Below are 17,444 nucleotides of genomic sequence, written 5' to 3' on the forward strand. Positions count from 1 at the left end.
AAATTTCTGCATTACTCGAGAATTAATCAAGCAAACGAAACCAAATTTGGTATGTGGAGGTTTTAGGATGCAATAAATGTTTCTATGGTGATAAGATACTCCTTCCCCCTCTCTTAGAGGGGGCTGCCGTACAAATGAAACACAAATTTTTGCATTACCCGAGAATTAATCAAGCAAATTAAACCAAATTAGGCATATGGAAACTTTAGGGTGCAATGAATGTTTCTATGGTGGTTAGATACCCCTCCCCTCTCTCTTAGGGGTGGCTGCCATACAAATAAAACACAAATTTCTGCATTACTTGAGAATTAATCAAGTAAATGGGCGGGACGAAGTTTGCCGGGTTAGCTAGTAAATAATAAATTTTTGCAATTAAGTAATTCTGATCTTCTCCTAAGTAGTTGAATCCTTATCAGAAAAAAAACCCAAATATCCACGGAAACGGGAAATTTATTCATTGCTTATTATTTTTATTTAAAAATGTGTTTATTTCTTCTAAAATGTAATCCTTTATTCGCTTCATGCACAAATGCAGTGTCATCCAGTTTCGTATTCACAAATGAAAAAAACCGAATATCCGACTGCCGTATATCCGGCTATCAGGCCTCTACCTTAAACTGATCATGTTTGTCTACGAAAATTATTTTAAATGGGCATAAGAAAGGTTTATAAATACTGCTGGGTGATAGAAAATAAGTTTTTGCGCATTTTTAAGTAATCATGAATCAGTAATAGTAATCATCAATCAACAAAAATTTTTTTTTGCTTCGATATAACGTAAATCGATATATCGTAACGAGAAAAAAAAAAGTTGATGAGGTTGGGCCTAGGGGCACGGACGGGATCTTGACATAGGACTGTGATTGTGTGAGTTTTTTCATTGTTCAAAATCTGTATTTTTTCTCTTTTGATACATCCAATGGAAGTCCTGAAAAAACCGTTTCCTGTATGAACTTGTAACCTTTAAACGGGTTAGATGAGATAACGTGCTAGAATCCGGAACCACATTCTGTTCAAAAATGTACACAAAAATACCATTAAAGCCATTACTACACTTTTCTTCTGTTTATTCAACTATGCAGAAGAAAACAAAGAGACATCATGTATCATTTTCAAACACAAGTCTAATTAGTTAAGATTTACATAAATATAAGCCTAAGTCAAATAAATCTATGACTACAGAATTATATTATAGATAAATATATCATTTTCTCCTTTCTCGATGCCATGTTGTCCGGAACATTGTTGGGAATAACTTTATAGCCCGGTGATATATATTGAGTATTCTATGGCCATAAGTTCCTTCTTGGGAAGTTCGTGTAGCTGCTGTAGTGAATAGATCTCATTGGGTGCTAAGTTCTGCTTATGTAAATGTAAAAAAAAAGGAATTCTTAGGAAGACATATATGGGGAGCATAATCCTAAGATCGCGACTACTCAAACTATCATAATCTTATGTGCGTGAGTATACCCTTTCGATCTTCTTAATCAACAGCCAGTTGATTCATTAATTGCATTTTTAACCAACCAAACATGCTCGACTCACATTGTGAGCAATGAAAATTTAGGCAAAAAGACGGGTGGGTAATGTCAGGGACATAACCGGAGTGACGTAGGACTATACAAAGGGGACAGCTTTTGTTAAATATATATTTTAAATATATTGTTTTATTTTCTTCTCCTACGTGAATACCTACCTATCTACCTGAAAAATGGATTAGTTCACTGTTTACTCTTTATGAATATGTTGATGGTTCTGAAAAGAACCTTTGGTGTTGTGTTTTTGTTATCACTCGATATTCCCATCTTGTTCGGTTAAACCTTCCTGTTTAGCTATTGCGTTTGCCACTCGCCACAGCTTTCACAGTTGGAAAATTTCTTCCCATCCAGCTTGTGACATGTTGTTCAGTAAATTACAATTTAATGCGACGTGCCGGAGAAACACTTTGCCACTCACTGAAACTAATTGTTGCCTTGATGAGCGCCGAACCAAAGCTGCTCTGTTCTTGATGCGGGTTTTCTGATTGTCGTGAGCAGCTTTGCAAGCCAACTCGAGCACTCCGACGGCCGAAACTCTATAATCGCTGTTAGGTATACTGGCAATCAATCCGTTTGGCCTAGTTACCCTTGCGGAGCAATCAGTGAATGCGACCAACAGGAAACTGGAGACCTGCACGGTTCGAGTGAGACTTTGCCTTTCCCTTAACTTGTCCTCCTTTGTGACGTCATCGATGCCGATGCCGGGTTTACGGTTTGAAAGAAAATAAGATATTTTTTTGGGGTCCGCGTGTTTTATACTCTAGCGGTACACACTCACAGGATAGAGACAAATCGGCAGATTCAGCCAGAGGGGCGAGTCCAACGAGACGAACGAATGAGCGTTAAAAGGAAGCGATGGATAAAAAATACATATGGAGGCGAATGAACTGCAAAGTTTAAAGCCTCTTAAAAACAAAGAAACAAACAAACAAAAATACATTCATTACGATTTGTTCGCTCGTTGGATTCACATGCAGGCTAAAAAGGGTCCTTTTCAGGATCACAAAATTATCTTCAATCTAAAGAGTTTATTGTTTTGTTATCACTCGATATCCCCATCTTGTTCGGCTAAACCTTTCTGTTTAGCGATTGCATTTGCCACTCGCCACAGCTTTCACAGTTGGAAAAATTCTTCCCATCCAGCTTGTGACATATTTTACAATAAATTACATTCAATGGCACGTCGCATTACCACCACTCAGTATCGGATTGGAGGTAATTTTAACCTGTAATTGAGCATTTGCGATGACAGTGGTACAGTGTCGACTTTCAATGTGGGGTCATAATTTGGATCTCTATGTTTACAAAAATGTCCAACTAAATATGTCGCATTACAGGTCCGTCCAATTAGCTAAATGTCGAGATAAGTGTGAATTACTGTACTTTCAATCTAGAAGCAATTTAAGAATTGGTGAAAATCAATAAGCTCAGAACAACTGCCAAATTCACATACTCATCATATCCTGGCAAACAAATTATGAAAAAATCAATTTGTGTTTTATTATTATTTTGGATATTGTTTTAGAAAGCATTGAACTGTATTTCCTAAACTCTTTTTTGGAAGGTTTAATGGCCCTGACAAGCGCCTTGTTTTATGGAATGGTTCCAATTTAGAAAACTTAGTACTCGTGGTTTTGAAAAAAACCATTTCGAACGCCCTCGAAGCCGCCTTGTTCTGGATTTGCCACCAAAGCAGTTTGTATAAAGAACAAACTTTTTTCTTCTGCTACCTGCTGCCGTTTTGCGATTGCGTTTGCGTCTGCCTGTTGTTGTCTTGATGTCCACCGAACCAAAGCGCGAGCAGTTTTGCCGGCCAACTCGATCACTTCGGCAGCCGAAGCTCTATAACGGCGGCTAGGTGGACTGGTGCACTGGTACTAACGCGCTCGGCCTAGCGACCCTTGCGGGGAACTCCAGATCAACACGGTTCGAGCGGGATTTTGCCTTTCCCTTCACTTTTCCTCCTTTACCATGTCCAGACATGGCTGCTTGGGTTGGCTTGTTGATGTGGTGTGATGCGAACCAATGTGGTGTACGGTTTGAATGAGAATGATCGTTACGGCAGCGGAGCGGGGATTTTTAAGCTGACTGGCTGGCTCGAGAATTACGCATGTGTGAGACTGCGACCAATGTTTCGTTCATTTTTTTCTTTTTCCTTTCCAATCGTGCTTCATTCTATTTCGCTGCTGCTCTGGTTGCCCGTTTTGGTCGGTACGATTTGAGGAACACAAAATGGACCAATCAAAAATGGGCACATAGTGCATTTTGACAATGCTTGATATTTCACAACTATTCAATAATTTATCTCAAGAAAAATGAAATGTTATTCGTTATGATAGATGCGTAGATATATTTCCTATCAATTGATGCAAAAACCTTTGCGATCTATTGAGAAATGCTCGAGTTATAAGCGTTCCAAATCTTGCATTTTTTCCTACTTGTTCAGTGCCTAGATTTCCATTTCACCCCCTATATCTTCCGGTTAGACGTAGTCCTACGTCAAAAATTACTCATCGCGTCGGAGAGAAAAGCAAGTGGTTAGTGCATCGCAAAAAAACATACTTATTTCAATTGTCAAATTGTTAACTTTTTTTCTATATACACTGTTCATGTTTGAAGCAAACAAATTGCTTGATAAATTTCCAGTCTAATGGTATATAACACAACATATGTCGCCATAACCGTTTTGAGTAATATGCGTTTGAAAACTCTCAATGAATCGTTACATTTTTCGTAGAGTGACCCTCCTATATATAAATCAAAGACATAGTCCTATGTGAATAAAGTTGCCTTATATCGAGGTATAACTGTATGTGATAAAAAAAAAAGTTTTCCAGTGTCCAAAATCGTATCCAAGGTAGCCCTGAAAGATCAGCTGCTGCTTGAAAACACGCGAGTATCCCATTCGTTCAGGTGAATGATGGGCCCCCGCTACCTCACGCAATCAAAAAACCACACTCTGAAGACCCCGAATGATATACATTTTCACCTAACCTTACCGCATCCAAGGCGCCCACATCTGATTTTAATATTATAACTGAGACGAAGACCAATTTCCATGCGTAGAGAGTGGCAGCATGGAAATTAACACAGTAGGCTTTTCGCGCGCGCTTGCGTAGGGAAATTTTTTAATGGCTTGTAGTAGCAAAGTGGTGTGGCGGTGGCGGCGGTGGATTGCCCGCTTATCTGCATAGTCGATGGTTAACCATCCGTCCCTCCGGCGGGGGGCAAAAAGAGCAGAAGCGCACACTCGCACAAAACAGGAACAACAACAAAACACATCTCATAAGCATATGCTCAACGAAGCGAAGGACAAGCTATCAAACATTTTCCTGACGGCGCCGCCGCCACTGCTCTTGCTGCTGCTGCTGTTGTTGCTGGTTGTGACGTTGATGAAGTTATGGAGAACACACCGAGCCCCAAGGTCTGCTTTGAATGTGCCCCTGAGGGAAGGGGAAAACGAAATGTGATTGCGTTCTTCTCGTTCCCTTTGAGCGAAATGGTAATTATATTATTTTGAGGTTATGAATTCGGATCGGTTAATTAGTGGGGCACTATGTGAGAGCGAAAATTTGAATAAACAAACGAGCTGACGGTTGGTTTTACGAGCGCGACTACAAGCGAGAGGCGCTTCTTCACTCGATGGTTTTATGGGAAAATATTTTCATTTAACCCTTCCTTCGCACTAGTTGTCATATGATAAATAGTTTAACCTTAATGATGATCTTGATCCGTTGCGGTTTTAATAGGATGCAAAACAATTAAACGAAGAAAAAACAATGTCTGGAACTTGGCAAACAACAAATAAAATCAACATGCAATCTCAGACTAGATTCCATAACCTTTCATTCGGCACAGATGGCGTGAAGGTGCACCATTTGTGGGTGGCGAAGTTTACGGGCGATAAACCCCAAACCGTCCGACAAACGCAAATATTCTGTGCGCATCGCATTGGGGCGCACTTTTCTGATGGGTCAAACGAATTACCAGTAAACACCACTTCCAATGTCGGTTTCCCGAGAAGAACAGCTGAAACCGATCGCCTTCCGGCGGCTCAAATTGCTTTCCGAAAATTTGATTATATTGTTGCACAATAATTTTCACTTAACGCTTTCGACGCCACACTGGAACTGTCCTAATTTGGGCTGTCGTTTCCCATCCGATGATTTCGGAGGACCAAGCGGATAATGAGGTATAAATTATCACATTTATGCGCACGTTGACCGGTCTTTGGGGCTTGGATGGCCGCGGCCAACTGTTTCGCACGCAAGCCCAAAAAACGAACGCAACAGCTATTCAAATGAACAACTATCTGCATTTTGCATACTCAATAATTACCCATGTTTCGTTCCGTTCGGTGGTGCCGGCGTGACTCAAAGTACTCGAGAAGTCTATATATCATTGCTGGACTTGCAGCGGGTTCTATTGTCCGTCCGATCGTTCGTTCAATAGCCCCCAAAAGGAAAGGAAAGGGTTGGCGAAAAATTGTGATTACCTTCTGTTTTGTCTTGAAAGCGAAGAAGAGCGAGAGGAAAGGCCCTTCACATACCCATGTTTATGGGAGTTATGATGATGCACTTTTGAAGTGTACGAGAATGGAGCAACACTTTTTAATTAGTTTCTCGGAGTTTTGTTTTCGATTCCTGGCAGAAGCCTTGCGGATGGTAAGTTTGCTGCCGTGCTGAACCGAACAAGCGAGATCCCTGAGCCAGTTTTCAGTTTGTGAACATGTAAAGCTCTTTTGTGTGATTCGTATGTTGCTGATCGCTGATGGAGAAGTTTCTTTTGAAAATAAATAGAAAAATAAAACGACGAGCTTACGATACAAAAAAAATGTAAGAGGTTGTATCTAGGACACGACCGCATATTTTCGACGTAGAACTACGCAATTGTATTATGCAATCCACTTGTTTACCACCTCGAATATTATTTTGGAATACATCGAAATTTTTGTAATAGATTATGTTTTTCGTTTCAAATAAATTTGGTGACGTCCTTTTACGTTTGATATGATGCCTAGGACTACCAAAATATGTGAACGGAAGAATTGTCAAACTATCATTATATTTTAGCTCAGCTCATGTTTACGTAATTCTCGAACCGCGAAAGTTCATTCACCTCTAGTATCTAAAATGACGATTTTCCCAGGCTTCTCAGTTTGAAAGTAAGTTTTAGGAAAACATATTCCGGTCTGCACAACGACGAGCGAGTACAAAAGTACCGTTCTGAATCATATTTCGGACACTTTCTTCTAATATCTTGAAATGCTTCATGCAATGATGATATAACTATAAATTTAATATCACTATTACTTCTTTAGAGTGATCCCTTGGTTTCACTATCACTTCGTTTGAGAATAACATTTGGATTATCACATAGTAGGGAAAAATTAACAGCACCACTCATTATCGTTTGTGTTTGACGTTTGTTTTGCGTGAGCACGTAGAATTTACCCGTTCATAAATATTTAAATTTCTCCCGTGTTTCATAAGTTCTCATAATCGTTAGCAGTTTACTGGGATTGCTTGGTAAGTGTTTCGCAGTTGACTATAAAATATAACCAAGTGTAATGTAATTTTCTTCCATAAAATTACAAAATAAAGTGTCCGAAATTTGAATTCAATCTGTCCGAAATTTGATTTAGTGTCCGAAGTTTGATTCTTATTCGCTTCATTTGAAAAGCATTTTATTCGATGATTTTGTTATGTTTGCAATCAAATAGGTACCAAAGTAGAAAGCTTGAAAGCATATTGAACTAATTTATTAAAAATATCAACCAAATAATACCTGTGCATAAAGTTTAGATCTGTTTTCTGCATCATGTGCCTTAAGCGTCCGAAATAAGATTCGGAACGGTATTCAACACCAAATAAAAAAAGTAATAAAGTTGATGGCTCTGAGCCTGGGGGCACGGACGGGATCTTGACCTAAGACTGTGATTGTGTGTAGTAATTGCATTCAAATTGAGTTTTTCATTGTTCAAAATCTGTATTTTTTTCTCTTTTGATGCATCAAATGCCGTTCCCTGTATGTACTTGCATCCTTCAAACGGGTTAGATGACATAACGTGGTAGAATTCGGTACCGCATTCTATTCAAAAATGTACACAAAAATACCATAGAAATGAAACACAAATTTCTGCACTACTCGGAAATTAGTCAAGCAAACGAAACCAAAGTGGGCATGTGAAGGTTTTAGGGTGCATAAAATGTTTCTATGGTAGATAGACACTCGTCCCCCCTTCTGTATAACTCGAAAACTATTCAAGTAAATGGAGCCAAATTTGGCATGTGAAGGTTTTAGTGGGCACGAAATGTTTCTATGGTGAATAGACACTCCTCCCCTCTCTCTAAGGGGTGGCTGCCATACAAATAAAACCCAAACTTCTGCATAACTCGAGAAATGAACAAGCAAATTGTGCCAAATTTGGGATGTGAGGGTTTTTGGGTACGAGAAATGTTTCTATGATGGTATGACACCCCTCCCTCCTCTGGAATGGAGAGGTGGTCCCATAAAAATAATACACATATTTCAAACATGACAATTGAAAATTTTCGGAAAACTCTGAAAAAAAAAGGAAAAGTTCGAAAAAATTAATTTGCATATGTTCTATAATTACATATTGACAAGCGTTATTAGTTCATTTGATGTTTGCGCTAACGAAATTGATCTTCATTCGAAAGTGGAGAGAAAACGTGGATGTGATAGCGAAAAATAAGTTTTGGGCGAGACGAAGTTTGCCGGGTCAGCTAGTAAAACATAAAATACAACAATACTACTACTACTTCAGGGGCTCAGAAGGAAAGGTGTGTAAGTGACTTCATCGACTTCTCTCCGTAAACTTTTTCTTTAGTCAATAACTTAAATGCAAAAACGTTCCAATTCGTGTTTGCTATAAAATCCAATAGATGAAGTTCTGACCTAGCTTCCACATTGTCAAATACGGCCGGGAATGTGGTCATAACATAGCTATGTTATTTTTTTGGTCATAACATAGCTATGTTATGACCAAAAGAGAGAGTCGATGTAGATGTCGATGAGGAATCGATGATGTCACTTCATTTTGAGTCCTTCATTTATATTACTCAGTCCTGCTTCAGCAGTCTTTCTTAATGATAATGTTACGCACAGCTGTTTTGCTCGATACGAATTCTTGCAGTAAAATCAAATGATCAAAAAAGGGTCAATAGTGTGTTGTAAATAAAAGATCTTCAGCTTCTTGGGCTCGATAGGGCAATCATAAACCGCAAATAGCCTATAAAATCACGCTTCATCATCGCACTGGAAAAATCATATTTTTCTGAATAATCCAAAAAGTATCACAGTAAACATTCGGATCATTCTCGAGGGTTGAATAGAAGATATTTACGAGTACTGGGAATCAACTGGGGAAATCTCAGATTGGAAAAAAAACTCGCAGATAAGAATATTTAACTAAACTATTGATGTTAGAATATAGAATCAAATCTGTAGATAGAATAAGTAGCTACGCAAATGAAGGAATTGTTATTGCTGGAAAGCTGGAAAGGTTAAAAAATTTAAATGAATGGTACCGATGAACACAAATAGTGGTAGCAAAATCACGCTATACATGTATATTGTGAAATTTCCAATCTCACGCTCGCACAAACAAATTTTTAATGGAAAAATTTAAAATTTTAATTTGAACATTTTTTTTTATTTGAAGCATTTTGACGTAGGACTACGAATAACAGAAAGATACGGGAGTGAAATGAAAATTCGAGTATTGAACATGAGAGAATCAAATTGAAAGATGACGCTTAGAACTCGATCATCTCTTCGCACATTGCAATGATGTTCGGATCCGATTCTGCCTATTCCCGCATGATTTGGAATTTTGAAAATTTGGAATTATTCTGCCATTTAAAAACAAGTGTAAATAAACCTGTATACAAGAATAAATGAACCTGTTAAAAAGTTCCTAAAAAACAAAAAAACTTTTTTCGAAAGCAATATGTGTAATTCCAAGTTCGTTACTTTTAGGCATCTATTTTCGGAAGAGAATGCGATACCGAGATTTAACAAACCGAGAAAATTTGACCGGTGTTCAAAAACAAAGCTAAGGAAGGGAGGAAGTGCGAAGTGCTAGGAGAATATCGATATTATTTCGGAAGCGTTGTCAACGGAAGTAGAATGGTGTACAAAGTTAGTTCCTATCACCAATGAAAATTCTTTTTTACACCCAAACTAGCGTTGGCAGAGAAGATATCATCTCTTATATGTATAAAGCAGACTCATCATTCTCTCAGGCTGAATGCCAGCTTGGAATTGTACCCAAAAAATTTCAAACGATTTCAAGCAGGGATTCAATCATATCAATGCACCAGAATATGGCAGAACATCATTAAATTAAATAGGATACGAGTGTGTTTCCTGAGAGTGAAACGGAGAGCGTAAGTAACTGTATTTTGACTTGAAACCTTGGATGCACGCTTATTTGCTTATGTTTCTCTCTTATATTGCTCGTATACTGCTCCGACATATATAGTATACACAAGCTCGCCTCTCGCTTGAGAAAATGCCGTACCACTATGGGTGGATAGCACTTTTAATGATACTTTCAAGCCCCATCAAAATAATGTGTTAGGATGTCAAAAAATGTGGTCAATAATTATTTTGGGTATAGAACGTAAGCGTACTTCTGTGGAAAACCGTCGAGACAAGCTTTGATTGTAGTTCGTTCAATGTGGTTTGCCGAGTTTATTGTTGAAAATGAGTATCGTATCATTGTTACTGGTTAATTGAAAGAAATTTCCACACAACACTGTTTACTTAGGAATTGATAAGACGGAAGAATAGGCGTGATTGTATTTTTGTCGATTATAATTGAATCCCTGATTAAAAGTGATCCAATTCCACTAGGGTGGTGGATATCTGCATCTAGAGACAGATTTCACCTTGTAGGACAAGTTCAACATCTGAACTTTGGAGTTCAATAACTTTTTATCATTGTTCGATATCAGTTGCTAATGTTTCGTTCAACCTTGTATGCTTCAGCGAAACAAGTTTCTGCTTTCTGGTCACTAGATCACTACTGGGTACAATTTCCCTTCCGAACCCGATCCGAGGTCCGATTTCGACCTCGCACAATTAGGGTTAAACCGATGGGCGTAGAAGCCAGGGACCGCTTACTCGAGCAATATTCCCATATGTCCCAGTCAACAATCGATCGCGACATCGCGATTAAAAATAATATACACTGATTCTCTTTTTATCTGTGACCCATACCCGATCGAAATACGCGAGATTCCTTTGTTTTACACCAGCGCTCATATCCGGGGATAATGCTCACCGATCGTTTTATTATATTATTAAATACCCTTTCCGCGGGGCGGCGCGTCGCAGGGTCACAAGCGGGTTTTCCCATCGTATCCCATCGAAGCCTTTCGGTCGTTACCATGCGGTATTACCACGCGACCCTCGAACCACACCACCGTCCAGATATGCAGATTATTATTATTTTTGTTCGATCATTATGCAGGGGATCGAAGGTTTCTGCCAGAACACGATCCTTCGACGATCGAACGCGATCGTCGTCGTCGTCGTCCTCGCGGAGTCATGTTTTAAATTAACTCTGTGTTGTTGTTGTCAGCAATTTACCTGTGCGAGCGAGAGAAAGAGCGCAGGAAGCGAACGAGATTCGAGATTATAATGTTTTCCTCGTTCTCCACCCCCCTCGGACCGACCACCGACCTGGCTGGATCGGATCGATTAACGCCGCGCGATCCTTGCACTCGCCTGCATTGTTCACCGATCGGTTCGGGTTTCATTCAAAATCGCAGCTCCATTGTCAAAAATTTAATTTTCCCACCGTGGCCTGAACTCGTTACGGATGCTGCTGCAGCAGTGCACGAATTAAGGGACGACGGGCGGGACGGCAGGAGAACGTAAAAAAGGAAGAACGCTGATCCAAACTTACCGTAGGACTTATCTCGAATTTCACTATCGCTGTTATCTGCAATTAAACCGAAGAAGAAAGAAGAAAAAAAAAATATTAGCGTAATTGCGATCGTGGTCCGCGAGCAAGCTATGCTAACAAGCGTAATTTCGAGATCTATCTCGACTATGGTATCGCAAGGTGTAAATCAACCGCAGAAAATCGGAAGCAAATTTAAATTCGACGCGTTTGATGCCATCATTAAACTCATCGCAGCAGGCATAGGATGTATGTATTTGTACTAGAATTCCCACCCTTTTGAATCGTCATCGGTCGCGTCAATTCATCAAAAAATTCTACTCTTCATTTGGATCGGATCATCAGATATCGTTTCGGCCGCGGCTGGCCAGGAAGTTCGAAATTATCCATAATTACCGCAAACAATGAACGTTAGCACCGTTTCTCCTCAATCTTTTCCATCTCGTTGGCCGAAGGTGCCGCGGGGAAAGGGACGGGGAGAATAAATGTGCATGTGTATAACTCTCTAGCGCTAGAAAATTGAGCTACCTTACATCAACAAGATCGCTCGGGGATGCTGCCGGATCTTTTCCATATATTCAAATAATCGGTCCACCAAAAAAAAGCAATATCCATCTCCCGGCCACGGCATGCTTTATTATTTCGTTCTGACGTTTTGGTTCCGCTTATTAAGATGGTGCCTTTGTCAAAACCCGGCAGCAGTAGCTGCTAGCTGCGTCAGGGGCAATTTTAGTGTGGGATAAATGCTTTCCCTGAGATGATGATGATAATGATGAGGATGGAGGCGATGTTGGGATAAAGTTAATTTGAGGAATTTGAATTTTTAAACGAATTATCGTCCATCAAATTCTACCACTTGAGCCACTTGGGGTGCAGTTCGGAGCGCAAGCGGGTCAACCACATCATACTAGGTAGGGGACGGGCGGTAAAGACGGATATCTTAAGTAAAAATATTTCTTTTTTCGTGAATTTCACAAAAAAAAACATATCTATCTCACCACGAACCCCGATATTCTAAGTTTCTTTTCGATTTAGGGCTACGTCTTTCATTAAGGGTGCCCAATCAAAAAACAGGTTACCTTTAATAACTATTTTTGCTGCGAACAAATTTTGACGATTTGCATACCAAACGAATCGTAAATTCCTTAAGATTTGATATGCTATACATTACAATCCCCTGGTGTGTAAACAGTTTAAATTGATGAAAACTATAATCATTCCCATTTTCTCATACATTTCAGCTGCTCAATTGAGTGCTCACCTACCCGTGCCGTGAATAACGAGCAACTTATGTGGTCGCGATAATGTAAGCAACGAAGGAGAATATTTGCTTGGACATAGTTGATCTCTGCTGAGGCAAATTTGCAGTCTCATCCTATACGCGAAGTAACGAACATCGTTTGCTCTACCTTGTTTTGCACCATTGCTTTGTTCTTCATTTTCTTCGAAGCAATCATTGCATCAAACTTGCACTATGGCATTAATGTTCAGAGCTAGGCCATCATCGGCTCACTGATAAAATGAATGTTCTGGAATTTTGTGTGTGATTTGGTTTCACGCGCCTGTAACATAACTCTCTCCACCAAGAATGACAGCTACGTTAACAGAAAGACTTTATCTTGAGAAGAGCTACGAGCAGGGTTGCCAACAATAATTTGTAAAAATCTGGAAGAATGAAAATAAAAATCAGGATAAATCAGGATAGCTCGTATCGGGTTGTCCGAAAAGTTAATGTCGATTTTTGGGTAAACAAAAACATCATTTTCAATCGAAGCATTATAATTTAATTTTATATCAATAGTTCTGTTTCACAATCTTTCGCCATCTTTCACACAGCTTAAATATTCTATTCTCCCAGAACATGTTTGCTTCCTCGTCGAAAACTGCTGCGAGCCATACATGTGCGGAACAGGTTGCTTGGTGGTAGCTCATAATACAGAATCCAATCCAAATCCCACCAGAAACAGAGTATATCTTCCTTCGGGCGAAGACCGGATATGCAAAAGAATTAATAAGCATCGTATAAACCTTCGCATAAGCGGAAATGCTAGTGTTTCGCCTGACTTTTTGATAGTTTATATTTTTCCGAAAATCCTACAGCATCACTACAGTCAATGGCAGAGAAATCAATATTCAAATTTCCACTGAATTCATCATACATGCTTTGGAATAAATCTTTACTCAACAAATGAAGAGAGCATATCAGCAGTGGACGACTTGTTGAATTTTTCTAATTTTTTATGATATTTAGTACGGTTATAGATATATTTACCATGGTCCCATCAATAAAGTTTAGTCTACTTTGAATCAGACGAACAAATCACATATAAAATCTTGTGGAGGCGATCTGGCGTAGTGGTAACATCCATGCCTCTCACGCTAAAAGTCACGAGTTCAATTCTCACCCCCGACATTTTTCCAAAAATGGAAGTAAAAAGGGACGAACCAGCCAAATGAGTTGAAAATCACTATAATACAGATAAAAAAAAAAATATTTTTATATTGACTGTGGATTCAGAAATTATCTCTTGAGTAATTTTACACTCTAAACGTATTCCTACATTAATAACTCTGGGGATACATCTACATACACATTATTTTCAATAAAGGAATGTTGTGCCTCAAACTTAATCTCGGTGTAATTTCGTAAATTCGTCAGACAATCTGGTTTCATGAAATTTTCTAGCACTGATTTGAAAGCCACGAAACAATTGAGGGTAGAGATAAAAAAGTTGAGTACACAGTTTAACTTAATGTAAGATATGTACAAGTGCTAACCGGAGAACTATCATAACAGAAAACTTTGGCATGGGAACCAGTACAATTATTACGAATAATGTAAAGAGTACAAAAATCAGGAAAAATCAGGATCATTTCAGAAAAATCAGGATAAATTGAGTGATCGTCAGAAAATCAGGGAGCGTGCTAGAAAGTCTGGGAAATCCTGAAAAATCAGAAAGGTTGGCATCTCTGCCGACGAGTGTTTCGGTGCGAGATGAAGTATAGAAAGTGGGAAGACTTATGTGTTTTGGTTGTGTTAAAATTTGAGTGTATTAGTAGCTATTTGACAGATAGGAATACCAGTCAGTCATTCATACCAGTGGTACAAGATTGAATGTGTCAACGAATGACGTTGGAAGAGTTTGCAAAAAAAAAATGTTCGCATCTCATACATTATCTAAAAAACAGAACATGTCACGTACTAAACTGTTTTATTGATGTAGGACTACGCATTTGATTTCTATATAGGGAGGTCACTTTACGAAATAAAAAATGAGGAATGTAACGCTTCATTAAGGGGGTAGTACACTATGAACAGCATAAAAAAAGTGATTTTCGCGATGCTTTTCAACGTGAAAATAAATTACTATGATTCATCTGACATTTTGGTTAGTTATATATTACTTAACAAACAAAAAATATATTGGTGTCAATTGGACTGTCCCCTGAATAGCCGCAACCGATTTGTTAAACCCTTGCAGCCAAAACCTTGTAAACTGATGGGAATTCTACAAGTTTTTCTAGTGGACCTATTTCAATCAATGATTTTTTTACGTGATCTTGGATATTTTTCCTGTCATCGTACGTAAGTTTTTTTCAAAATATGAATTTTTGACGGAATTGCGACATTTTTTTTTAAGTACTACAAAAATGTTAGAAAAGTGGTGATTTATTTCATAACATAGTCTCCTTTTACCTCGATACACTTCATCCAGTGATGCTCTAACTTCTTTAATCCATATGAAAAATACCTTTTCTAGAGGTCTGCAAAGTAGGCGGCGTGGTGGCGATGACCTCCTCATTCGACTCAAATTTCTGCCCCGCGAGTGACTTTTTCAAGTTTGGAAACAAAAAAAAAAGTCGCACGGGGCTAAATTTGGAGAATACGGTTGCAGTTCGACCAATTTGGCCGTGGCGACGCACAGTGGTCCCTGAGAAAATTTAGGCGGGCAAAACTCAGTAGACTGGGGTTTTCGGATACGCTGAGTTCATTTTTCAACTTTGTTTCACCAAAACACCAAAAGCGGGGGCGGGGCAAGGGGGCAAAGTTCAATATTTTCAGTTTTTATCGTGTTTGGTACCAAAATGTATGTTTTCGGATACGCAGAGTTCATTTTCAACTCGATTTAACAAAAAAAAAACTAAAATAAGAGATATTTTGATCAATACTAGAGATCAAAGATAGGTATACTATAATAAGTATATGGCAACATAATTTGAGATTATTATTGAAAAAAGTATCACAAGTTTTGCAAAATAAAATTCAAAAAATGCTTTCTTATGCACTGCTAGATATCGACTTCGCCTCCTTCCATGCTTTCATCTCTTTCTTCATCTTCATCGACTTCTCTTTCATATTTTTTTTTCTTCATCTTCGTCCTCAATCTGAATTTCTTCATCTTCCATCTGAACTTGGTCTTCAATCTGAACATCCTCTTCACCGGCATCATGAGAAGCTTGAATCGAACGAACGATTTTGTGACTCGCTCTTTGTTTATTTACGTAAATTTACGTAATAAATGGAGCCATTTTTTTATTCCATTTGTTTATTCATTAGCTCATTAGTATTTTAGCTGTAACAGAGTGGGATTTTAATCGTGTACATCTTCTTCTTCTTCAATGGCACTAACGTTCCTAGAGGAACTTCGCCGTCTCAACGTAGTATTACTTGCGTCATTTTTATTAGTACTTAGTTGAGATTTCTATGCCAAATAACACGCCTTGAATGCATTCTGAGTGGCAAGCAGTGCAAGTCGGAGGAAATTTCTTTGACGAAAAATTCCCCCGACCAGAACGGGAATCGAACCCGAACCCCCGGCATGTTAGTTATGACGCTAACCACTCGGCCACGGGAGCACAATCGTGTACATGTCACATGCTTTTATCGTATCTATAAACAGCACATTTGACAGTTGCCATATCAGGCGTAAGAATATACCTTCTGTTCTTTCATTGTCCAGTTAGACTGGACAGCGGAGACAGTTGATATGATCATTATTGTGTTATCAATAGAACAACAGCTCGATGTTTCTTGCAGAGCAGAGCAGTTGTATGGATTAATCGATCTTATTTCGACCGTGGATCGATCAGGTGGAGATTTTAGGATGCAAGAAATTTTTCCAGGGTGAATCGACACTCCTCACCTCTTCTTTAAATGGGAGTGGCTGCCATACAAATGAAACACAAATTTCTGCATAACTCGAGAACTAGTCAAGCAAATGGAACCAAATTTGGCATGTGGAGGTTTCAGGGGGCAAGAAATAGTTGTATGGGGGTTCGACACTCCTCTCTTCTCTTTAAGATGAGAGGGAGAAGGCTACATAACTCGACAAATAATCAAGCAAATGGAACGAAATTTGGCATGTGGAGGTTTTAGGGGACATAAATGTTTCTATGATGGCTCGTCACTCCTCACCCCCTCTTTAAAGGGGGTGGCTGCCATACAAATGAAACACAAAGTTCTACATAACTCGAGAACTAACCAAGCGAATGGAGCCAAACTTGGGTTCTGAGGATTCCCTCCTCTGGAAGGTTCCTATACAAACCAAACACAAATTTCTGAAAAACTTTAGAATTAATAGAGAAAATGGAAGCAAAATTGGAATGTGAGGATTTGAGAGTACAAGAAATATTAGGTAAATCCTCTGGAAGAAGAAGGAAAGTCCCATAAAAATATTACACATACTTCAACCAACCATATCAACAACTAAACATGACAATTAAAAATTTTCGGAAAACTCTGAAGGAAATTCGGAATATTGAACTCCCGAATGTTCTACAATTACATCTTGATAAGCGTTTCTAATCCACTTGATGTTGGCGCTAACGAAATTGATCTTTGCTCGAAAGTGGAAATGGATTTTCGGGTGAAAAAACGCACTCCTATATCTTCTAACTATATAAATAAAAATGAATCGCCAAACGTGTTGGTAAGCGCAAAACTCGAGAAAGGATTATATTCCATGTAA

General features: G+C 38.8%; 1 protein-coding gene across 5 annotated transcripts in view; it reads right to left on the minus strand.

Moving 5' to 3' along the window:
- The window catches only part of LOC129775895 (lateral signaling target protein 2 homolog), a 389,728-nt gene that overhangs the window by 303,723 nt on the left and 68,561 nt on the right, over positions 1–17,444 (minus strand). For 4 of the 5 annotated variants that reach the window (XM_055781116.1, XM_055781115.1, XM_055781114.1 and 1 more), the window contains one exon: positions 11,479–11,514. The exons of the other annotated variant lie outside the window; for it this stretch is intronic. In XM_055781116.1, the coding sequence (XP_055637091.1) occupies positions 11,479–11,514 (36 nt within the window). The remainder of the gene's footprint in view (positions 1–11,478; positions 11,515–17,444) is intronic. 5 annotated transcript variants of the gene reach the window in all.

The sequence above is a fragment of the Toxorhynchites rutilus genome, chromosome 3 (assembly GCF_029784135.1).
Source record: "Toxorhynchites rutilus septentrionalis strain SRP chromosome 3, ASM2978413v1, whole genome shotgun sequence".
NCBI classification, from domain to species: Eukaryota; Metazoa; Arthropoda; class Insecta; order Diptera; family Culicidae; genus Toxorhynchites; species Toxorhynchites rutilus.